At 40.1% G+C, this 24696-nt stretch overlaps 1 protein-coding gene across 25 annotated transcripts in view; it reads right to left on the bottom strand.

The window, feature by feature from the left end:
• The window catches only part of ARID1B (AT-rich interaction domain 1B), a 309844-nt gene that overhangs the window by 28325 nt on the left and 256823 nt on the right, over positions 1–24696 (bottom strand). For 10 of the 25 annotated variants that reach the window (XM_015858262.3, XM_015858265.3, XM_015858266.3 and 7 more), the window contains 3 exons: positions 12711–12862; positions 4757–4866; positions 3864–4022 (listed from right to left, as the gene is read on the bottom strand). In XM_015858262.3, coding sequence (XP_015713748.2) covers positions 3864–4022; positions 4757–4866; positions 12711–12862 — 421 coding nt within the window. The remainder of the gene's footprint in view (positions 1–3863; positions 4023–4756; positions 4867–12710; positions 12863–24696) is intronic. The other 15 variants (XM_015858263.3, XM_032443856.2, XM_085541546.1 and 12 more) reach the window with 3 other exon arrangements.

The raw sequence follows: 24696 nt of genomic DNA, 5'->3' as shown, positions 1-24696 counted from the left end.
ACATCACTTGCCATGTATTCAGTTGTTTAAGAGAATTAACTTTTTTCAATAAATATACTTTGTCAAAGATTTTTTTTTTTTTGGAGGAGGGTGTAGTGAGGGCAGTAGGCAAGTCATATTGCAGCTAGTATGATTTTGTAACGTCGGCAGACAGATGATTTTCAGCAGAGAAAACCAATGCTACTCCTCTACCAACTGCAGTAATAACAAATCTACTTTACTGTCCATCGGCATTATCAGTAATTTTAATTCACACTTAGGAAGCCATGGAACTCCAGTAAAAATCAGGGTAGGAAATTTCATCTTTTACCCAGGAAATACTGTATGCCCTTCTATTTTAACATGCAAGGCAACAAGGAAGTTTCTATTTCAAATTTATGGTAGCTCACCATAAAGGACATTCAGATTTACCAGTTTTATGTTTTGGTTTTTATACGGTAAGATTCTCTTCTTCAAATCAGACTCAGAGCAGAAAGGAAATGAGTATAGAATTTTTCATTCTGGGTTCTTCCACTGTATGTCTCAAATAATGCTGCTATTCAGCAATGTGGCAGCAGGCTCTAAAATGACAGTATAATCTGAAAACTTTTCACAGCTTACAGAAGGTAAGAAGTGTTTCTTACTGTGTTAGCTTTCAGGTTGTCAGGCTTTGTAAAATGGGCACAATTTTCTTCTAAAATGAAATGTTAACTTTAGAAGAATGCACTGGTGGGAAAAATGTTATTCCTCAAGAGTAAAGATCTTTTTCTCTGCTCCTTCTTTAATAAATGTAAACATATAAAAATGACAGATGTGTGCAAACTAGTCTACACACAAACTTCAGACCAACAAGGGTGCATTTAGCTGGAAGCCTAGATCTGCCTATAGGTCAATGTTAACTCCCAGAAAATACAGGTTTATTACAAGATGATGCCATTAACAGATCCTTAGCTGAAGTGAGTCCAAGCAAGGCAATGCTGGAAGAAAAAAGATCATGAATTTTTCTTCCACAAATGTTTTGTTCACAATTTTGGTGGTAAAAAACACTGGTGCAATCTTGTTGTATATTCCTTCATTAACTTAGCTGTATCCTACTCTGCCCTCAATTCCCATCATTCTACAGATGTTACTACCCATCTTTAAATGGATGATAAAAAAACCCACAACAAAACAACAACAAAAACCCAACAACAACAAAGAATGTAGATGCCAAAGCCAATTCCCCCGTTAAATTTGCCTAACCCCATACTTTATTTTCAATACACCTGTCCCTCATTAAAGTTGTGCAGCTTTAATACAGACTGTGGCATGGTGAAGCTACTTAATCCTTCAGAGCAACAAAAATTTCTTAATCTGCAATTTTCACATTAAGGCAGTGGCAGTTGTTTCTGCACATCTCCCAAGCTACCTGCATTTACAGAACTATCTGCAGTTCACTTCCCCCACTTCAAGGAAGCATTTACAAACACTACACAGTCCTCTTCACTACAGAACAACGTGCATACACAGGCAGCAAAACCTGCTGTAGGCCAATCTCAGGCAGAGGCTGTTGCACACAATCCTCTGCCAAGACACATCCTGAAGGACTCTGCAGACCCCTCAAAGATAGCACCGCAGAGACACTGTGCTACTCAGGTGTCTCTACTGCCATATTCACATGTAACTACAAACAGTGAACTGCACTTAATGGGATTTTCATAACCTACTGTTTTACTCACATTGCAGTGACCATGCACAGTGCATTCTCATTTTCAAATTCTCTTTGAAAGAATGTTAGACACTTAGCCACTGTAAGGGACACAGGCTACATATAAAATTCACACAGGAAATGCGAGCTTCTATCTCAACACTTAAGAGCCCTTACAATCTAATGGTGAACAATTCCTTCTCTACACATGCCTCAGTTCCACACAGAACTACTCAAAGAGAGGACTCACTCTGTAGGATCACAGGTACACCAGGAGACCATTCACCCTTGCTTTTACCCTCTGCTGGAAAGAAGAACTTGTAGCACAAGAAGCAACTTTGGGACTTAATGAACAAAGCTGGTCTGTTTCCAAGTGTAACAAAACGACTGCAATCAATCTTCCAGTCTATGTCAGGCTGCTGTTAAGGTCGATGAAGTTATCCAATACACTGGCTTTCATAGGTAAAGAGAGATCGGCTAATTTACAGCACTTATTTTTCCATCACTCTAAAGCACTGTATTTATCCCAACCTGTGCACCAAGAAGGTAAGTCAAGCTAAAGATGTAGCAGCACTTGAACAGAAGGGCATTCAGAAGAGAAAGTTTTACATTGAAAGCACAAACTTTGTCTATTTGTTTTTTCCAACGGTATACTTGCTATATTTACATGGAAAAAGGCTCCATGGTGGCTCTAGGATTTATTATGTAGTTCATACAGTGAGCTCAGGAATGTGCTGTAGAAGAATTTGATGGGTTAGACAACTTATGCAGTAGCCTTCATGTTTTCCTCCAGACAAGCGATGGTCAAAACATTACTACGTAAACAAAACTAACCCCATTTTTTTGCATCCCGCCCTCTTACAAATGCTGTTAAGAACAAGATGAGATTTTGTGAGAACAAGTAACATCAGCTGCCTTCTGAGACTCAAAGTTGCTGCCAAATAAACATCAAAACATCCAGGTGGTGCACTTCATGCCATGCTGCCCCTCTGCTCAGGGCATTTGGTAATGTCTTTCCTCCAATCGGCCTTCCTCTATTTTCCAAGACACACCCTTCAACATAAAACTTCATAAAAATTAAGTTGTTACCAAGGAATTGTTGGTATTTTAAGTGCATGTTAACAATGGCAGAAAAAAACTTGATATTCCTCACAAAAATCTGTTGCAACATTTTTCTCAAGTGAGAAACTATAATTATTATTTTTAGTAGAAAGAAGAGGAACAACAAACATTTTCCTGATTAAAAAAAAATGCAAAAACAAAGCAAAAATGGCCAAGTGGACACTTGCTCCCCAAAGGCCACATATTCTGCATTCTCTTTTTTTTCTCTACGCATATACATGTACACAGATATTTCTACACGCGTATATAAATACATGCCGCTTATATTTTAGCTCCATGCATCTCTCTCAGGTTTTTCCTGGACTAGAATGACTAAACATGATTCACCTAAAAATAGTTCTCTAAAAACTTACACAAATCATTTCTTTTCCTACCCACAATCTGGGTGATTTCAAAACAACTGAATGAAGCAAATCAGAAACAATTTTGTTTTAGATTGTGCCCTGAGAACTCAATCATCGTATTTCCAAATACACAATTCCAAATTAAAAATGCTTCAAAAATACACATGGCAGCTTTTTTGTGGCGCTAAGGCTACAATTCAAATGTTGCTGTATCTTAGCTTTTGTTGTGTGGTTGTTTTTTTTTTGCTTTTTGCTTTTTTTGTTGTTCCCTTCCCCCTCTTAAATAACACTAGCAATGACAAGTGCAGCAACCAGAGTGAAATCAGTTGTGTGAAGGAGTTTGGGCCCAGGAACAGAAATGGAATTGTCCTTAACAACACAGTCGGCATGCTTGGAAGCTGATGCATTACAGGATGTTTTCTTCACAACAACTGCTTTATTACCAGACAGCACATTTGCATGATGCACGCGATTTTACTCTTTCTTATTTCCAAGTACTGTTGGGACAAATTTTGCCCTTGGATAAGCATGCTCAGGCCCCACTGAAGCCAGGCGGTGGAACTTACAGCCATGTGTCCAAGAGCAGAATTTGTACCCAGTGTTATAAAGAAAGAAAACTGTTTAGTGGATAAATAATGAAGAAAAGGAATTTATAAAACAAACAAGCAAGCATTATAATAGAATTAATTACAAAAAAATAAACAAAAACCAAAAAAATCAGAGCCACTTACAGGGCTTGATGGAGTCTTTGGCCAGCCTGGGCTGCTAATGCTATCACTTTCATCTCCATGAAATGAGGAGATGCTAGCAGAGCTTGGGGACATTGGGGAAGGGACTGGCAGGTTGCCTGGGGTTGGGGGCTGAGAAATACCCTGAGAGCTGTAGCTATCCTGTGGTAGAGGAATAAAAAAAAATAATATGACAAAGGCAGGGAAAACTGTATTAAAAACAAAAAAATTACATCCAGTTTAACAGAGTGACCGATTTTTTATATATAAAATATATATAAACAGAGAGACACATACAGAAAACACACACATATAAATATATTTATGTATATATATAAAGTATTAAAACAACATTGTTAATTAGTATAATTTGGAAAGTTTGCTGGATGCTTGGCTAAAGTCACTAAGCCACCATGCTTATTTCAAGCTCACATGGAATGCTAAGCATGGGTTTCCCCTTATGAAAGAAAGAAAAACAAGCTGTTCACCTTATTTTATCAAATAAGGCAAGAAAGCAAAATATTAAAGTATGCTGCTGCTGCTGAGCCGGCCAAAACAGGAAGCCATAACCGAAGGCAGAGAAAAATGGCTGCAAGTATTGAAATCAGGCAAGACCCTTCTTCCCCACCCACATGGCACAGCTGAATCCCCACGCAACTTTTGGCTTGGGTAGCTTTGCCCCCGCAAGTTAAAATGCCGTAAGAACTAGTAACTTTCAGATCCACACAATGAAGGAAAAAAGGAAAAAAAAAAAAAAGAAACAAACAAAGAAATTGCACGTGAATGGAAACGCATGCAGGAAAGAACAGAAGTGGGTAGGCCAAAACCAGAAGACAGACAACAACACAGCAGACTCCTGCGGGCTCAACCAACACCACGTGCGGAGTGGTAAATACCTTTGACTTGCTCTCAGGTTGAGGGGCTCCTTCTTCTTTGCCATCTGCTTTGAGAGGAAGGGGTAGTTTGGACTCACCAGATGTCATCATATCTGCAAGACCCATAGGTGCTAATCGAAAACAGGAGAAACAGTTAAGCATGACTGTGTTTGGCTTGCTAGGAAAAAATGCTTCCCGCTGCCAGACTGTGGTGACATGTGAAGCAGAGGTTATCCCACCTCTGTCCTTTCATTCTGGCATTCGGAAACTTGGACACCTCTTCAGTTGAAGCGAGGAAACAAAAGAAATGAACAAGGAAAGAATGCAAGCGCCACACAACAGCAATAAAAAACACTTTATGCAGAAAATCATTTTTCACACCACTGGTGGTCTGCAGCTGTCCATGGATCTGACCACTATGTTTTACCAGAGCAACAATCTACTCTACTAACTACTCCGCTTTTCCTTTAGCAATAGACTAACACAGACAAAAACAATGCAGAATTTGCTTGCAATTTTGATCTGAGGCAAAGGCTGAATTTCACAGAATCACAGAATGACCCGGGTTGGAAGGGACCTCAAGGATCATGTAGTTCCAACCCCCCTGCCTGGCAGGGCCACCAAACATACACCTTTACTAGATCAGGTTGCCCAGGGCCCCGTCCAACCTGGCCTTGAACACCTCCAAGGACGGGGCATCCACAACCTCCCTGGGCAGCCTGTTCCAGGGCCTAACCACTCTCCTAGTAAAGAACTTCCCCCTAACATCCAACCTAAATCTTCACACTTTCAACTTAAAACCATTTCTGCTTGTCCTACTAATTTCCCAATTATAATTCTGTATTAAAACAAGTGTCCATGAGATAATCACTGTCCCTATCCTCAGAGTGCATCACTCAGCCTTGTGAGCCTGAACTAAAGAATTATGAGCTGCAAACTCTGCTCTGCTGGAGAAGTGGCATTCAAGTTGTGCCAAAATGAGGTGGAACTGTAACGAACACATGAATGTCTTGCTCTGACAGTGGAAAGTAGTTACTTCTTAGGGGTGTGAGGCGCTTAAGGTTTTGTTTTTTTCATTTCAAGTGCTAAGCATAGTGTTATTGCTGCTGGCTTCCTGGATTTCTAGAAAGATGCAGTAAGAAACATTCAGATAAATACACAGAAAATACTGGGCAGTGCAGGTGCTAGGACGTGCCATGGCACTGAATCAATGCAAATAACCAAAGAACAACAGCAAGACACCAGGCACTTCTTTTCTGAAAAAAAAACCAACAAAAAAAACCCAAACCAACAACAATAACCCCATGTACTCAGCATTTGTGAAAGACTGGATTGTCTTCCCTCCCTCTCCCTCTTTTTCTTCCTCTCCTCATGCCCTGCTTTCAAAGAGGGATCTGAGATAAATAAAAAGATAGGCTCGAATAACCTATAGAACAATGAAAAAGGAAAAAAATACATGTCCCAAACTCACAAATTTTAAGAATCAGCAAAGAATAATTTATTAAAAAAAAAAAAAGAAAAAAAAAAAAGGGAGAAAATCAGAATGTGATCACTACCAGACTGGTGTGCCTCTGCAAAATGACAATGCTGGCTCACACTAGGCAGCAGGCATGCTGCATAGCAAGCCAAAGAGAGGAGGGGGAAAAGAAGCTTTAAAATGCTTCACAGATTGCCCACTACAAAATGATTATTGCACATATTCATGTATTACTATGTTTTAGAAAATAATTAGTTTTAATTACAGCAGTGAGAGCATGAGCAGGACTCTGGTGAATACGCTGGCAAGCTTTGCAGTGCTAATTTGCTAATATCTTTAGCATCACTGCAGGTTGAGACTACGGGTCTGCCAAAAAAACCTACCCAGCCATGTGCCATGTGAGTTTACAACTGTATGCTCAATATTCATCTTTGAACGGCCGGTGTTTTTCATGGGCACAATTTCTTGCTTTTTTTTACAGTACATTTGTAGCCCAGTCAAATCCTTAAAGTCATCACTACACATAAATCACAATCAAGATTTTTAAAAAAAATTTACTTTCAATACTTAAGATTTCAAGAATTGGAACAAAAAGCTTTTTCAAGTGATGCAGCTGCAGAGAAAATTTATTGGGATCAGCTAAAAATGCTGTTATTTTTATGTATGTGTGCAAAACCTCAACAAAACAGCCAAGCAATATTATACTGGGAAGCCAGCATCCACTAACTGTGTGATTTGCATGCATTTTGCCCTTATAGTGCTTGAAGAACTGGGGTATTACGGAGTGAAGGATGGCAGCTTAAAACATTTTAGTTTTGAGTTCTAGAGTTTTAAAAAAGTTACTTTTCTTTCAGATACATTTTTAAATACACATACAAAACAGTCAAATATATGCCACAGTCTGGTTTCGAACTGGGATGCAAAACTGTTATATGAAATCCTTTTTAACACATTTCACGCTGTGAAAGCACTGAAGAAGACATCTCAGTTTTAGTTAAAAGCAAACCAAAAATGACCCTTCCCCTCTAAAGCAATTTTAGAAAGGTCAAACAAAGTAACATTAAAAATCGTGCTTCTTCACTGGAATTCAGCACGGCCAAATTCTCTGCTGGTCTCTCCCTGTTATGACACTGGTGCGTTACTTTTCTGTTACAAAGAACAAAATATTTCGGCCTATTCCTGGCAGCCCTATTTCCACCAGAGCTCCTTTACAAAATCTCTTTTCCAATGAGGTTTCAAATAAGATCTCATGTAAAGGGCAAGAACTCTAGGCTATAAGAAAACACATCCTGACTGTATTAGTTCTATTTGGGATTATAAAAACACCAACTCAATTCGTGCACTGCAGATTACTTGTTGTGTGGCATATGCATATATAATTTGGTCTCCAACTATCAGGAGCTGGAGACAATTACGAACAAAAGACAAATGAAGCTTTCCAAATTCTTTTTCACTTTGTGTTCTAAACGACTTGCTTCATGAATGTAATTTGCTTCTACCTTAAAGAGGAGAACTGCAGGGGCTTGACTACCAAACAGTAAGGTCTCCCTATAGCTTTTACCTAACATGTTTCCACAGCTACTTTCCATCTACTGCTGAAATGCTGTTTCATAACTTCTTGCAAATGTACTCTCCAGTGATTTGCAAACAGACACTCCTTCACTTTTCAGCAGAGCAGTACAGCCAGAACATTGTTTTGACCCTTTCTGAGCAGCGAAATACTGTTATTGTCACGAAACTGCTAAATTAAGACACGCTCTCTTTCTACATGGGCGCTGATAATTCTGTGTGTGAAGTGCAGACCGAAAGAGAAAACATTTCAGAGAAGAGGGTAAGAGGAAAACCTTGACTCAGAAAGTGCTGTAGTGTACTGTGAATAGGTTTCAAGTACTAGCCTCTGGCTTATTATAAGAATTTAAGAGCTAGCATGGTTTCAAAAAGCAAGTATGGGTCAAGGTCCTGAATTAACTATTCCACACTGAATTTAATGTACTCAAAGGCATATATTGACATGAGTGAAACTGCAGCAAAGTATTCTTTTTTTGCTAAAGGCTGTGCTATCAGTCCCAGAAGATGATGAAATACTGTAAGAGCAGCAATACACAAACATTGTTTTTCTCTTTATTGCTAGCGCAATAACAAATCACACTCTACAAAACAGAATATTACATCCTTTGTAAGACATTCCTCCCTCCCTCCTGCCCCTACCGCTCTCCCTCCAAAAAGAAAAAGAAAAAAAAAGAACAAGAAAAAAGAAAAGCAGAAAATGTATGACTCATGTGAAGCTGGCAAAAGAATCCCCACTGCTTTAATACCCACAAAAAAACAGAACAGGGACAACAGCATTGCCTCATATCCTCCCATGAATGGCCATTCCCCTGTGGGTCAAAGCGCAGCCTGGGACACTTGGGCTCTGTTTTCTGAGACAGGCATTTGGGCAGCCAGGATGTCAGCCCTGCGCTTTCCACGTGCCTACCCAACCTTCTGACTGTGGGGTGATCCGGGCACGTGGCTGGGGAAGTAGGGAAATGAACTCCAAGAGCTGGCTGATTTGCAGTCATGCTGACCACCCGGTTATGTTCATCGCCTGTTTGGAGTCCAGGGGATGCATTACTTCAGGTGTTGCCAACTGCTGATGCCCTCTGAAAATTTTATTTAAGTGGGTTTTAAATAATTGCTCACATGAAGGCATACATTAGGGCAAAAAAGAAAGAAAAAGGAAAATAAATGGAGGTCTTCATTAGCCTGAAAAATGAAAACCAACCAAGCTACAAAACAGAAAAAAACAATTTACGCCTGTAAAAAATGCTTCACATTTATAAATATAATTGCTTTCGCTCTCACAGGTCCAGCCAAACAAACACAAAGTCAAAAACATATTATATATGAAAATGTAAGTGTTCGATCTACTTTTAAGAGCATCCTTTTAATTTCTTCAGCGCAAATAACTTTTTCTAGAAGATCATGTGTTATGTTAAGTATTCCTACATTAGAGATTCGTTGGGAATAACAAAACTCAGAAAAATGAAAGGTTTCAGTACAGCGGAGGTGGTGGCAGTGAGGAGATGAACACCTTTGGACTGTTTTGTTCACCTTGCAGTGGTAGAAGAGGGTATGAGTACAATATTGAAATCCATGAGATGCGGACTGCATAGTACTTCTCTTTCAAGCTAGTTTTCACTTGAATTACCATGGTTCACAGCATGACTTTTTTTTCAATTGATCTTGGATTTGTAAGTTCCCTTATAATATATTTTTTTAAAGCCTGAATTAGAAAAATTGAGGGGAAAAGGATGTAAAATAAATATGGGAATGTGAATCCTCATAAAACACAAGGACAGTGGAGGTTTCTACCACTTTTTTTTTTTTTTTTTTTTTTTTGTATGGCAGTTTGTTCTGTAATTGTGAAGGGATCTTGGCTTGAAGCTTTAGGTGTTATGGGTGGGATGCTCAACTAGATGGGCTGAGCTACATTAACCTCATAATTTCCATGCTCTGAAACTGCTCCGTATCAGCAAAACCTGCTGCTGTGCTGTTTGACCAACAGCTGCTCCTGAAATATCAGGATGCAGAACTGCAACACGATATTCCTTTTGATTGTTATATTAAAACAAACGAACAAACAAAAAGACAGCAAAATAATTAAAAAAAAAAAAACCAAACAACAAAAACACCAACAACTGGTAATAAGGAGTTACAAACACTAATAAAAACAGGTGGGAAGAAATGCTATATGCAGCTGTATGGAAGCTCTGCAACCATTTAAAAACAATTCCAAACAATATTCTCATCTTCTTCTACTTCACAGAGCAAAACCTACAACTGCATTTCACTATAATAAATAAATCAAAATCTACCTTCCATCCCCAAAACAGGCAACTGCACTCTCAAAACCCAGAAAACCAACAAGAAAGCAATCGCTCCCTGTTGCTTACCTTATTTTTGCATTGACCTGTAATTGAAACAACAGGTATCCATGCTCGGTGCATGCCAGCAAGTCAACCCTCTCACTTGACTCCATCAGCAGCTACTTAATTGCTTTTTTTTGGCCCTACACACTGACTGAACCCTGTTTTTTTCTGACTGACATGGCTTTATACTAGTGGGAGAAAGGCTCAGTAGCCAGGCAGTGGAGTTGCTCTTTGTGTCACAGATAATACAATTTTTAACCTGTATACAGGCACCATCTTTATGTTCACCTCATTGCATGCAGTACCTGGATGAGAGCAGACCCAGCAGTGCCCCCCAGCTCAAGCCAAATCTATCTGAAGTGTGGTATTGAAACTTATCTTAAGCTCAGCCCTTCATTTCTTTGGCCCAGGCAGAACGTGTCAGCACATGGGTAATGGCAGTATTCCCACTGCATGTGCCCCAGTAGTGTAGTCATGCCCCATTTTCTCTTTCTTCCCCTGCACCAATGCATTCTGTGTGCTATTGGTGGCTGCAAAAGTGACAGAGTATAATCTGGATGCTCACACACAGAGGAAAAGAGGTGCGCTGAGCTCCTCCAGTTCATCTTGTGCTTACTTTCTATTGGGTAACCTTTGAATTAATAAAAGTGGAACAAAAGAAAACCTCACAAATGCACTGGCAGAAGAAAAAAAAAAACCCTGATAAATGTTTAAATTATTAAAAATCCAATATTTCAGAATGCATAACACAATAAAAAGAGTATGACTACCCCATACAAAAGACTGCTAGGATAAATGGCCTTGCATTGAACAGATTTCCACTGTATGAAATAACGAATGGCTGAATTATCTGAACAAAAAAACCTCTGTGAATCTTCCTTTAAACTGGTTATTCCTTAGGAATACATAAATCTTCTTAGGCAGGGCACTGTGCCATCTGTTTGCTGTTGGTTATTTTTGCAGCTCTGGGGGCCGAAGGAAAAGGGGGAAAAATTACTTCTGCTAATAGCAAAACAGAATTTATAGCACAGTTTCAATGCTCAGAAGTAATTTTATTTCAGCAAGCCAGACAAAACACATAACTACACAAACAAAACATAATATTACCTGGGACAGCTCTGGTGGGGGAAGAGCAAGCTATTATCTAATGGTCTTTTCAATAGCTTTTCCCTCTTCATTCGGATGGTAGAAGTGTGCTGTCTGGATTAACCAAGAGCTTTCAGACAGACTGGAAAAGGCCTGTTTTTGGTTTTTTCTTTTCCTTTTTTTTTTTTTTAAAGGGTTTTTTTTCTTTTTCTTTTTTTTTATTTAATATATATATTTTTAACACTTACTGATGTACAACTTCTACTCAGTTTCTTCAGCTAACAAACTGCAAGAGTACTCTGGAAAGATAAGACACTCCTAAGTATCTCAGGGGCTCCTATATACAGCAAAGAAATGCTCTGGTCATACTGGACACTAGAATTTCACATGCTCATTTTCTGCCTGAGAATCAGGGGGACATAAAATTGACAAGAAGGGAAAGCAGAGAAGAAGGCAAAAGATGTAGGAATGAAACAGGCTAAGCAGTAAGATACAATTTAAATATTAAGGCATCTTTAAAGAAAGAAATAAACTAAACAAAAGCAAAAAGTAGAAATTCAACTTCCCCCCCAGAAAAACAAAACAAAACACTAAACACAGTTTTCAAAAAGATCTAATGCAATCAGTTAAAGCATGCGCAAAACCTTCATGATCGCACTAAGTATTTTGGAAGATCCACTTTAGAGTACTGAAACCACACCTGAACCCTCCAAGTGAAACAACTGGTCTTTACTGGAGACTGGAAGATAATTGTTAGGATGTCAAGCTGAATATGGATTATAAAGCGTATTTGCACAGAATTGTATTCACTTGTCTTTGAACTTGCACACAAATCTGCACGGAACTCCAAATTCACAAGTCACAATGTGAAAGATAAACCCAACAGCTATGTTAAATATGCTTTGTTTGCAGAAGGAAGCTATGATTAAATTTCAACACTGATGTTTAAATAAGTAAATGAAGAAACCCTATAGACAGTTATACAAGTTCAGGGAACACAGTAAATATGGCCTATTTTTCCAGAACAGAGTAATTATTTTAAGTGTCCAACTTACAGCGTCTTCGAGTCAGAGCAGGTGCACATTGTTTCTTTAAACCAGCATCACATTAAATATCTGAAATTGCAACCTTAGGAAGAAAGACACTGAAAAGCAAATAGCAGCCTCTTCAAAGATGAGGTTTTTCTTCTCTATCCCTCTCTTGCAGACACGCACAGAAATGCACATTTACTTGCGAGTCAACACCTATGTCAAACCGGGTCCGAGTGCTGCTGTAACTTTCAAAACATTGTCCTCATCTACATGCTGTGCAAAAGGACTTCATGAAAAATGTATGTGTTCTGGTACAAAAAAAAGTGACTATCTTAGCCTAGTTTCGAATCACTCCAAACTACCCCAGATGGGGGTGAATCAAATAAAAAATGCCATCCTCTGCCATCAGCTCAGGGCTGATAACTTTAAATAGATTTTTGGAGGAAGGCCACTCCTGAAAGGTTACCCACCATTACCTGTTGAACTGTTCACCATGTTAGGTGCCATGCTGTATGGAGGAGCCTGTGGGTTCATCAAGCCCGAGCTGTTGTTCATCGGCTGAGTGTAGGGGGAGCTGGAACCCATAATACCACTCTGATTCATGGCAGGAAAATTGCCTTGCCTACAAAAAGAAAAAGCACACACAGAGTGTCTCGTTACGTACCTCATTGCAGAATATGCTATGGTTTGTCAAAAAGTACATCTCCTAATGTTTGCAAATAGCTAAGTAGAAGGCATGCAATTAGTTCACCTTACCTACATGGGGAGCTATTAGTCTTGAATCAGTTACTGTACATGTAAGACAGAACTGGATGGAACACAAATTTCAAGAAATTGAAAATATAAAAATATGTTTTTATAGTCACAATCTATCAGCACAAAAGTACAGGTCATGTTATTTATCTTGCCTAGGTTTGGCACAAAGAAATTTCACAGTGAACAAAAAATTTGACCATGTAATACAAGACCTCACCTACCACAGCTTGGAACACAGGGAAATGACCAGGAGAAAAATAAGTTCCATGGAATCTGTTTCAGATTTGTTTGTCTGACATTATCAAACACACCTTGTTTCCTGTAAACACTTCCAGAGTCAGGGTTCAAAACCAACTGCACGCGAGCATATGTCTTGAATGTGATTCATGACCAAAAGTAGCATTCACAGAAGTCCCAATGAAATCATTTAAATCTAACTTCCTGCTTTGCTTTTCCTTCAAAACAGACTTTGTGTGTGGATGTTTTTGCTTTGTGTTTCTTTTTTTTAATCATGCAACAGATGTTCCTGTTTCCAGTATTGATTTTGGGCACAAAGTTGTAGTTACTTATCAAATACCATTAATGTGACCAAAGACGTGACTGCAGCATTGGACAAAATGTCCATTTTGTTGCACATGCTGTTTAGGTCAAATCTTTCAAAACTATTTCAATCAAAACATACAAAAACCCAAGCCAACAACCTTGAATAACTTCAACGGCTTCTTGTCATCCCAAAACTCATGGCAGATTCTTAACATAATTGGTTGAAATCAGCTTTTTTTTATGAGGAAGAGGAGGAAGACCATTAAAGCAATATTTGGCCTAATTTTTCATGACACACTGTGAATTTCTTCAAAGGAAAAGAGAGCGTGTTATCTAAATAAAGCATATTTTTCCAAGTCAGTTCTGTCCTTTGCTCTCTGAAGACAAACTTTTCTTCACTCTTGCGAAGAGGCAAAGGCTTTCTTTTGATATGAAGGAGACAACTGCCATACAATGTCATTTCCCCGATGAAGCTGGTAATGCATAGCAGAGGGAAAAGATTTAAAATGCACAGTGGTACAATGCTCCAAGGGAAAATTACAAAGGGAAAAGAGAAGAGCAGGACCATTTGGCAACAGCTTTAAGAGATTTCAGTCATACAAGCAAGCTTTTATTATGTAAATATTGTATCTTAACACCCTCCTCCCCCTTTTAATTTAGTAAAAAAATTCTGTATCTCAATAAATGCTTGTGAATTGAAAAGTTCTTTCCATGCTGGATAAGTGAGATTCTTCCCATTACTGGGCAAAGTTATGAACGAAGATGAAGAAAGTGTATATGTGCATTTTTACATTTTAAAAAAGGAATAATACATCTTAAAGGGTTCTTTTATGGAGTGAAGATGGGATTCTGGAAAAGACAGACATCTCTACAGGTATCTGCCTCTCCAAAGTCCTTCATTTGCTTAAAAAATACACAGGAGTCTTGTACCTTGCAGGTAGGCTGAAACTGGTCTCCATCTACTAATATTTCGACACTATTATGTCCGATAGCATGTATATCTTCTAAGCTGTGGGTCTGTTCATTGTCTCAAACTGAGGTACAACCTATTTCATGTTACCCACTTTGGACATCAATCTCAATTGTAGTTCATGAAAGCACTCTGCTGCACAACAGCTTTAAATCAAAAAGTAGGATACTATTTCCAATTGAGACACAGTGGAAATTAAATGAAAGGGATATACTAGCTTTGACCAGGACAGCAAGAAAACAACCAAAGTCTACAAAATTGCTCCTGCACCTTGAAAGCTCTGAATGGCAGAATGCCATTTTAAAATTTTATCTAGACAGGCAATGCCTTTCCTTGTCATCCTCCCACGTAATGTCATACTTAGAAGGGGTACCACTCTGTATCTGGAAAGAGCCCAGCAAGTGACGGACTCAGAACTATCCTTGCACAACTCTGCTCTTTCCCCCTCTCCATGAAAGCACGAACCTAGAGTATGCAGGAGTTAACTCAGCAACTTCGAAAGGTCACATCCTGTAAAAGTTGTTTTATTCTGAGATTAAATGCAGTGTGCAGTATGGAACTTCTACACATATTATTCTGCTCTATGATGGCCTGGAATGGAAAGTTTCCTAAGGGAGAAATAATCAGGTATTACTTCAGCCTTTAATTCTCATTCCACAGTGGGCCTCCTTTGAGTAAAGATTGCCGACTGTGACAAATTGTGCTGCATCAGTGCTGTAATATGAAGTGGAGTCCATTAAGAACTGAGCTGAGATCACCAAATTCATTTTGATTAACCTCCAGGTCACTAAACACTTATAAATATGTTACATAGCAGCTGCTAAACATATTTATATATGCTTAAGGTCACAGCATCATCTGTTGGTTGTTGGAGTTAAGTCAAAAATCTTATGTTTCCTTCTGTGCTGCTTTTAAGTAAAGGAATATCCGATGTACTATTTAAGAAGTAGTTATCTCAAAAACATACTACTATACTCTCTCCTACATCTCCAAATTCCCTCCCCCATTTTTCTGGGACGCTAAACAAAAATAAATACTTTCAAAAACTGTCTTCTGTACATGTAGTGACATCTAATGGCAAAAATTCAAGTGACTGCCTATGAATTCTATGGCTTACTTACTACAGTTAAGTATATGATTTCACAGTATCATAGAATCATAGAATCATCTGAGTTGGAAGGGACCTTTAAAGGCCATCTAGTACAACTCCCCCCCAATGAATATGGACGCCTACAGCTAGATCACATTACTCAGAGCCCATATTTACCATACAAACACCAGTAGTTGAGTTGCTTGCAGATGAAACAAGTGATAATTAGGAATAATAAGAAATAAAGAAAAGAAACATTTATGTTGAGTAGGACGAAAAGCGTCTTAATGGTGAGATGCAGTTGCCCTCCAAGGGAGAGAATGAAATTCCGGTACCTGACATGTATGCACGCGTGCACACACACAACACAACACATCAGAAAACGCTGTGATAAGAGAAATCCTGTGTTATATATGAACCAGATGACCTGTCAGATATTTTCCAGCTGTAACTTGTCTTATACAGTGATTCCAGACCATATATTTTTCTGCATTTAGAAGAAAAAACGGCTAGGTAATACAAATTTAGGATTATGCTATCAGTTTAAACACTACACTTAAGCATACATCTTTGTTCTGCCCTGCTGTTACAAGCACAGCTCCAAGTATTCTGCAAATGGAAGAGATTATAAATGGGAAGGGGAGGAATCTGCTTACTACTCTGTTGAGAATGCACTAATTTACAGCCCTAGCATAATGTCAGAGCCAGTTGATATGCTCAAGGAAACGTGTGCCACCCAGGGAGACCCAGAAAGGCTACAGGAAAGTGCTGATGGGAACCTTATGAAATTCAATAACAGGTACACTATGCAGAGAAGAGTGAGGCTCCTGCAGCAAAGTGGCTGGGGCTTGACTGGGTGGAGCAGCTTTGCTGAAAAGGCTCTAGGGGTGCTGGCACACAGGGTGCTGAGCAGGAGCCAGTAGTGTGCCCTGGCAGCAAAGAGAGCAAACAACATCCTGGGCTGTGTGACCTGGAGCACAACCAGAGACTGAGCAAAATGATCACCTCCTTCAGTCAGCATTCATTAGCATCTAGGGTATCACATCCTATTTAGGACCCCCAGTATGGGAGAGAATGATTAACTGGAGTAATGTTCACAGAGAGTCCTTAAGATGGATGGAGTATTTGCTCTGGAGGGGCTGAGGTACCTCAAGAAGATATGGCTTTGGGAGACCTAACAGCAGTTCCCCAGCACCTATAACAGGTCAGCAAGAAGACAGAGATGTGTTGTTCAGAGTGGGGCAGGGTGGGAGGATGCAAGCCAACAGGCAATAGCTTACATGCGAGAAGAGCAGGCTGGATGTAAGGAAACCATTTTTCCAGTGAAATAAATAATCTGGTGAGGTCTCTCTGTCCCTAGAAGTTTTCAAGATCCAAATGGAAAAAATTCTGAACTCTCATGTGAGCCTGCAGTGAAGAAGAGATCAGACCAGAGATGTACTGAAGTCCTTTCCAGCATGAAGGACCCTGTGATCCTAAACTATACCTTCACTGAGCTGTTGATGGTCTGATCCACTATCAGGTCCAAAATGAAACTGGTCAAATTAAAAACATTCCCTTTTAAGAAGGTCATGTTCTGCTCTTTTGTTTTCCTTCATCTGCAATCTACACAAAGCTTAATTTGCATGTAATCTCTTTTCTCTGCAAAATAAGTAGCATCAGATCTAATTGTGTCTTCTGAGCTAATGCAGAAGTCCACATATTTGAAAAGAGGGGATGACATGCAAGATCTGGTCATCATTAAAAAGCAGAACAAAGAAATAAAGAGAAAAAAGAGCACTGACAGTACAAAGAAGCACACAAGTGATCACAGCTGCTAAGCAGTGTCTCTTATATGGAGATGTCTTTCTTTAATTGGATCTGAAGTCACCAGTAGGTTACTGTGTTGTCTATGACTGCTACAAAGAAGTCACTCCGCAGTGCTGAGACCTTGTGTTGTGTACTTGCTGGCATGTGATTTAGGTCCCCCTCAGAGCTGCCATCTGATGAAAGTTTTTATTGCTGTCTTCCTCAGATTTGAACAGACAATTGACTACAAAATGAAATTCAGAGGTGAGTCTGGTTTAGTTGTGCACAACAATGAAAGTGGACTAGGTTTCTCAGAAGAAATGAAGACACAACTTTTGGCATGGAAAAACATCCAAGCCCAAGATTTTGCTGTGAGCAGAGGGATCAAGTTCTCTGACTTTATGTAAATTTTCTGGCATGAATTAGGAACTCTGCACTCTCCTCTCAATCTAAACCTGTAAGAGTGGAGCAAAGCCCTTCACGCAGTCAGAAAAACCGATCCAGCTCCTGAAACACGCCCTGCGGCAGCCAGAATACAAGGGATGTCAAGCACTAAAGATATGTAGGGTACAGCTGAAGGCCTGAGAGGTGGAGGGTTTAGGTGGGCTGGAGGCAAGGAGTTTGGAACACAGAAGATGGAAACAGAGTAGGCAGGAAAAGAAGAATGAACCACGAGGATTGGGAGTGTTGTTATGAGACGCCAAAAGGCTGTTAGGGAGGGGAGGGTGGTGGATGCACCAGAAGAAGAAGAAATGGAGTCACAGAAAGAGGAACAGTCTCTGACAGAGAACTGTCATTCCCAGAGTGAATGCAGGAGAGGGTCCTCCAGCAGATGTAGGGCCTCTCAGACAGGTCTGCCCACAGGACAAGAAGGGTTCAGAGCGGAATCTCAAAAGCCAGGTGCTAAGAGGTGTGCCTTCCTGCAGCTCCACAGCTTGGGACCCCAGCACAGCAAGACCCAAGCTGGCAGCATGTGACAGAAGAGAGGTGCTGGAGGAACATGGGGGCCGGAATTGCTTCTGCAGCCATGGAGGGTTGGAAAGATATGGCTGTGGTCTCTGTGAAGCTGACAGTGCTTTGGCAGAGCAGGGAATGGATGGTGAAAATGAGGATGAGTGATTCTTGTCCCAGCCTCCATGACGGGCAGGCAGGGGACAACACCAGGGAGATCTGCAGGTGTGCGCTCAGGTCAGCAAGAACTGTCACAGTGTCACACATATCCTGGTAGTCGCAAGCTTGCACCTATTATTATCCAGATGCTTCTGCATTCTGCTTCATGATGTCTTCCATTAAGGCAGGGATTTCTCCCAGGTATCCAGCCCTAGGGATCGGACCTGAAAAATTATCCCATCACCACGACCTGACCACTGGAGCGATGGGCTGGTGGAGGACATTTAAAAAAGGCCCACAACAGGAGCTTGTGGAAGTTTGCCATTCTCACTGCAGATCTTTAACCTACATCAGTTTTGCAGTAAATGCACTGTAGCATCTCCGGGGAGCAATTTGTGTAAACATTTTAAAAGGAATGTGTTTTTTTTTTTCTAATGCTGACACACTGCTAAGGTGGCTACCTGACTGCAAACTGTGAAAATGACTGCGTTAGCCTGCACTCACAAATCACAGCACACTGACCAAATTGCCCTGTGCTTATCTGTGCCAGGTCTGCAGCATGACAGTATTTCCTCTCTCTTTTAAATGTCAGAATATGATTTGGGGGGTTGTTATTTAAACACACTGACCTGCACAATAACCAGAAGTACTTTATTTAAATCTGTCTTGAGCTGGGACTAGCCTTAAGCACTTATAATCTGTCATACTTTGACACCAAATGGATTATTATAATGAGAGTAATTCAGAACTGAGACCTGCAAATGCCTTCTCCCTGGAGAATTCACACATAAACATGTGCATGAAGATACATATGATCTTTTGTTATGGGTTTTCCTTAGTACTATAATACTATGAGCTTCCCTGGAGAAATCGTTTCTGTCATCAGCGGACATGGGAGAACTGGAGGAGGGAGAAGAAAGCAAGGGAAAGTACACAGCAACATCACTTGTTTTGCTCTGATGGGAAGTTCATCAGTGAGTCATCACTGTTAGTAAAGGCCAGTACACACAAAATCCAAATACTGGCTTGAAAAACTACAAGAAGGCATTAAAGGCAATTCCCATGCAAATAACACAAATTCAAAATTGCTATGTATGCAGGCAAAGTACCTCCCTCACATGTTAGCTACTGCTATCGATGTGCTAACCTGAATTTCCATTTCCTCCCTTTGTTGGGCAGGGAAGCTCACGATTCACAGTAACCAAGTTTTAGACAAGCTACCATGGTGATGTGGCAGGTGTTCGCTCTGCCATGAAGCCTTTGATGAAATCCATTTTTCAGAAGGGGAAAGAGAATGTTACACCTATGTGCGTGCATGTGTGGGAAGAGCAGCCAAGGCCCTGCAATGCACATGATGCTGAAAAAAACCATGAAACAAAAATGAAAAATCATCCAGATTTGTGGTCTGTGTGTGTGTGTCTGCTGACACTCAGCACACAGATTGAGCACTGGACTGTTCTGTGCATCAACCAGGCCCAAGAGGCAATGCTGAAATGGGGAATAATTTTCTAGCATCATAATTACACGATAGTGCACATCACCTTGCAATCCACTGCAATCTGACCAAGTACACTGCCTGTTCTGTTGGTCTGACTGATCTAAAGATTATTACATGGCATACTTTTATGGAAGAATAACATAAATTGCTTTTCTAAATACACCCATTTTTTCTTCTGATTACATAAATACTTGTGCCTTTAGCATCATCACCATTACATATATTTTACTAAAAATCTACCAAGGAGAGAGGAGAAACTCAAAAATCAATTGCTCCTATCAGCCTGCTCAGCCCCCCAGAAAAGCAGACACAAAACCTTGTGCTATTATCATCATGTTAAATATTTTTGCAATGAAAACATGTGCCCAACACCAAACATGGGAAGAGCAACACTATAGGCATATGTAATTCATGAATGCTGGTGCTAATACAACATGGCCACACAACATCTGTAGCGCTGAACGCAGGTTGAAATCATTATAAATGTCTCTATCCCATTTTATAGACAACAAAAACTGAGGAAGAAATACAAGATTAGTAGTGATCTAAAATAAGGCAAAAAGAATAATAAAGTAGTTGAATACAAGGAGAAAAACAGCACAAGCCTGCAGAAATAAATCCTTAACTTCATTCAGCAGGCCAAGGGAGGTGATCCGCCCCCTCTGCTCTGCACTGGTGAGGCCACATTTAGACTACTGTATTTAGTTCTTGGCTCCCCAGTTCAAAAAAGACAGGAATCTCCTAGAAGGAGTCCAGTGCAGGGCCACAAAGATGATAAAGGGCCTGGAGCATCTCTGATATGAGGAAAAGCTGAGTAACCTGGGTCTGTTCAGCCTGGGAAGCAGAAGACTGAGAGGGGATCCGATAAATGTTTATAAATATCTAAAGAGAGGTGGAGGCAAATGGAGGAGGCCAGGCTCTTCTTGGTGGTGTGTAGCAATAGGTCAAAGTTGAACATAGGAAGTTCTGTACTAACACGTGGAAGAACTTCTTTAAAGTAAGAGTAATGGAGCACAGGAACAGGTTGCCCAGAGAGGTTGTGGAGTCTCCTTCTATGGAGACATTCAAAACCTGCATGAATGCCTACCTGTGCAACCTGCTGCAGGGAATCTGTTTTAGCAGGGGGGCTGAACTTGAGGATCTCTTGAAGTCCCTTCCAACCCCTATAATTCTGTGATCCTCTGATATGATCCCATACCTCATATTAGTGTGTGCTTGAAAGTCATGAAGGATTTTAAGAGAAATAATGTGATATTCTTTTTCTAAAAATTATTATGTTTAATTTAGCAGATATTCCCCTTTGTTTTTATAAGTTCCTTCTGCATTAATTAAAGTCCTTGTGGTGCAAATTTCACAGTGACCACAGCATTTGATCACTAGCCTTCAAACCTAGAGAGATTCCCTGAAATGCCTCTATTAGACAGTATTCTTACAATTGCAGTCAGACCTCCACACTTGAATTTATTTGTATAAGAACAGCTTAAGTCCTCTGTAGTCAGTGCAACCTGTGCTAGATAAATGCAATATAATCCTGTGTGACAGAAAACACAGGACAACTGCAAAGTGGGCCAAGTTAAATGGCTTGTAATCCCACTGAAGCTCTGCCCTTAGTGACCCCTGCCTACCTGCCTGACAATGCAGATTTAAACAGCAGCTCTCAGGGCAGTGGCTGGCACGCCGTCCCCATCAGATAGAATATCTCAGCACTAAAAGGAGATAAGTTTCTGAGTCCAAGAGGAGTGTCTGTTGGGTAAAAGAGGGATGTGTACAGCAAGCAAAAGCATGTATTAACTGGGTTTCTAGAAAAAAAAATAAATAATAATTGTCCTGTACAGCATAATGCAGCCAAGCTGAATGAGAGGACTGCAAAGGGTGCTTTAGCCTGGTGTGACTTGATAGCAAAGTTAGGAATGACTCATATGACTCTCTCACTATGTACCTTCTATTTTTGTGCACGTTATAAATAGCTTTATTAAAAAGTCGGAAGGCCCTATGAACTCTCTCCTAGAATGATGACTTGAAAGTGGGTAAGTATGTTCCCAGTACACTCATAGCCCAGAGGTCACCAAAGTGTGGTGCTAAAAAGCTGCAGGAAGCAAAGGACAGTGTGTATCTCATCGATCCAATTTCCTTGGGTGTGGCCTGACTCCAGTGCTCCCTGCTCTTTCATCTGGGGATGCAATTCTCTCGCTGCCTCTCACCTCCCTCCTTGCAATGCTCAGTCACATTCTCGCGCTGCTTTTGAGCACCACTCAGCTCCACTGAGCTCACTGTGCTGGCAATCAGCTGAAAATCTAATAAAATCCTGATCATTTCATGGCAGCTCCTCAATGTATCTTTTCATAGTAAATGTCATCTGGCTGACAGCATGCTGAACGCAACTGTGCATGTGCAGCAGCATGGAGAGGAAGTTCTCCAAAGGGATTTCCCAGCAGACACATTTTCACTTACCTATCTTTGCCCAATAGCCTGGAGCTATTACATGTTTATCAATATTATTACTACCACTATTACCGTCAGTCTCGGCATTTTGGCACTCCAGACAGTTTCACAGCAGCAGAGTGGTGCATATGTCAGTATAGTTTCAGCTGGCTCTTTTCTTCATTTTTGGCTCAGGAGATGCCTGAAACCTACCGTGACAACTGCAACAGGTATTTAATTAATGTGTTAGAGGCAGCGGTGGCTCTCATTAAAAAAAACAAACAACAAACCACTGTTACTGTTTAAAATGGCTCTTAGAATGTTACTTATATGTCCTGTTAGAACAGATGCTCCCATCTGAGCTCCATTACTAGAGTTAAGGGCTTTTTCCATTCATATTTCCCCATGCAGAACTGCTAAAATTATTTAATTTTCTCTCAACTATCACTATTGTAAAACAGCACAAAAGCTTAAAACTGCTGTAAAAGCCAAAATCTGCCTGACATTTTTTATGTCTCTCACTTTCACAAGAATCCAAGTCTGTTCAGTCACAGTCCTGTACTTTTAGCAATATACACGCCAAATCACACACGGCGGTCATGGCACTGGCTTTCTTCATGAGTCCCATGAAACAGATGGCTATTCTCCTGTTTTCTTCTGTCTACTTCAGCTATTTAAACTAGTAGATCTTCTGGCCAATAAACAAAAGTGAAAATCTGGCTTTTTAACCTTAAACATTCCTTGCCAGCCTAAAACGAGCACTCAATCTGAAGTCCTCCTTTGTTCTTTATTTTTATATTGAAAAAAAAAACCCATCAATTAATGAAGTGCTGCACTCTTACCACCATAAAGATCACATTTTGAAGTTCAGAATTCCTATGTAGCATCTGGATTCTAAGGCAGAATGTCAATAAACTACTGCACAACTTTGTTGCAAAACAGTACTACTTCTTAGGAGAGCCGGACAGCTCTCCTAAATAACCAAATCAAGCAAAAAATAATCACGACACAATAATAATCAAATTAGAATAGTCTTCAGATGACCGAAAACTCTCATTTGTGATTCTGAAAATCAGCCCTCCTTCCACAAATTAAGAACTGTTACTTTCCAGGGGAGGAAAGGAGTAGGGCTTGAGGTCTCTGGTTAACCTCTAATGGCATGAACAGCACACAGCAGTCCACTTGATTGATGAGAAACCAAAAAAGAAAAAAAAAACATATTCCCAAATCACTGGTTGCCTGCATGAGCTTTGCAACATGGTGACATCCAGGGCTCCAAAATGATGGATTTACCTTCTAGTCAAACAAAATTCCAGATAAAAACATGTTTCTCTCAGACTCCCACAAGAAATGGCTTTGGTGAGCTCAGCATGTAAAGACTCTTCCTATCCTTACCGAATTTTATCAGCAGTTTCGAACTGATCTACAAAATGCATCTCCGTTAAAATAAATAACAATAATAATAACAGTGAAAGAGTAGTTTCCAGCTCTTCTTTTCATGCAGCAAATGCACACAAGGTAAGTTGTACTTCACTCCTCCTAATACATTTCAGAAAAAAATCCTGTTCTGAAAAGGAAAACATGAAGAAAAGAAGTCCCTTAAAAAAATAAACAAACACAAAAAACAACAACCAACCAAACAAAAAACCCACCAGCTTAATACAAATGACTATTTCTCAGTATGAGGGAAGAGGCACAGGATTCTTTGAAGAAAAAATGTCAATACCGGTTAATGACCCCCTCAGAAATTGCAATTAAAGGAACCGTTGATATCTGGACTTTAATCTCTCAGATCTCACAAACTTGGCATTGGAAGAAAATATTCTGCTGGCTGCTGAAATGTAGCCAGACTCAGGTGGCGTGAGCACGGCAGCTACGCAGAGCTCACAGCATCACCATGCAGTCACTCTAGCCAAGAAGCACCACTGCTTCATCCAGCTGAAACCGTACGGAAAGCAAGGGCTCATTTCACTGTGATCTGTCAGGATCCCTAAAAGACTTCAGAGCTCTTTGGAAGGGTGAGGTGTTGGGGAGAAATAACCCACATTTTGAGACTTGAGAATTGGGAACTGGCTGAATTTGAACAGGAGTGAATCTTCCTTCTAGGTAACTGTATAGGAATGCTAAATAAAAGACTGGGCAGAAAGAGCCTTTCTGCTAGGGGCTTATTTCAAAGGCAACAGATAACGCACCCCAGCATTGGCTCCAATTATGCCTCCCAGTCCTATCTCAGCCTCGTTTACTTTGGGGATTTCACAGTTGGCAGCCTTTCATCTAGAA

Source organism: Coturnix japonica, chromosome 3 (assembly GCF_054131305.1).
Source record: "Coturnix japonica strain WE chromosome 3, WE-NBRP24, whole genome shotgun sequence".
NCBI lineage: Eukaryota > Metazoa > Chordata > Aves > Galliformes > Phasianidae > Coturnix > Coturnix japonica.
This window is presented reverse-complemented; position numbering and strand designations above follow the sequence as displayed.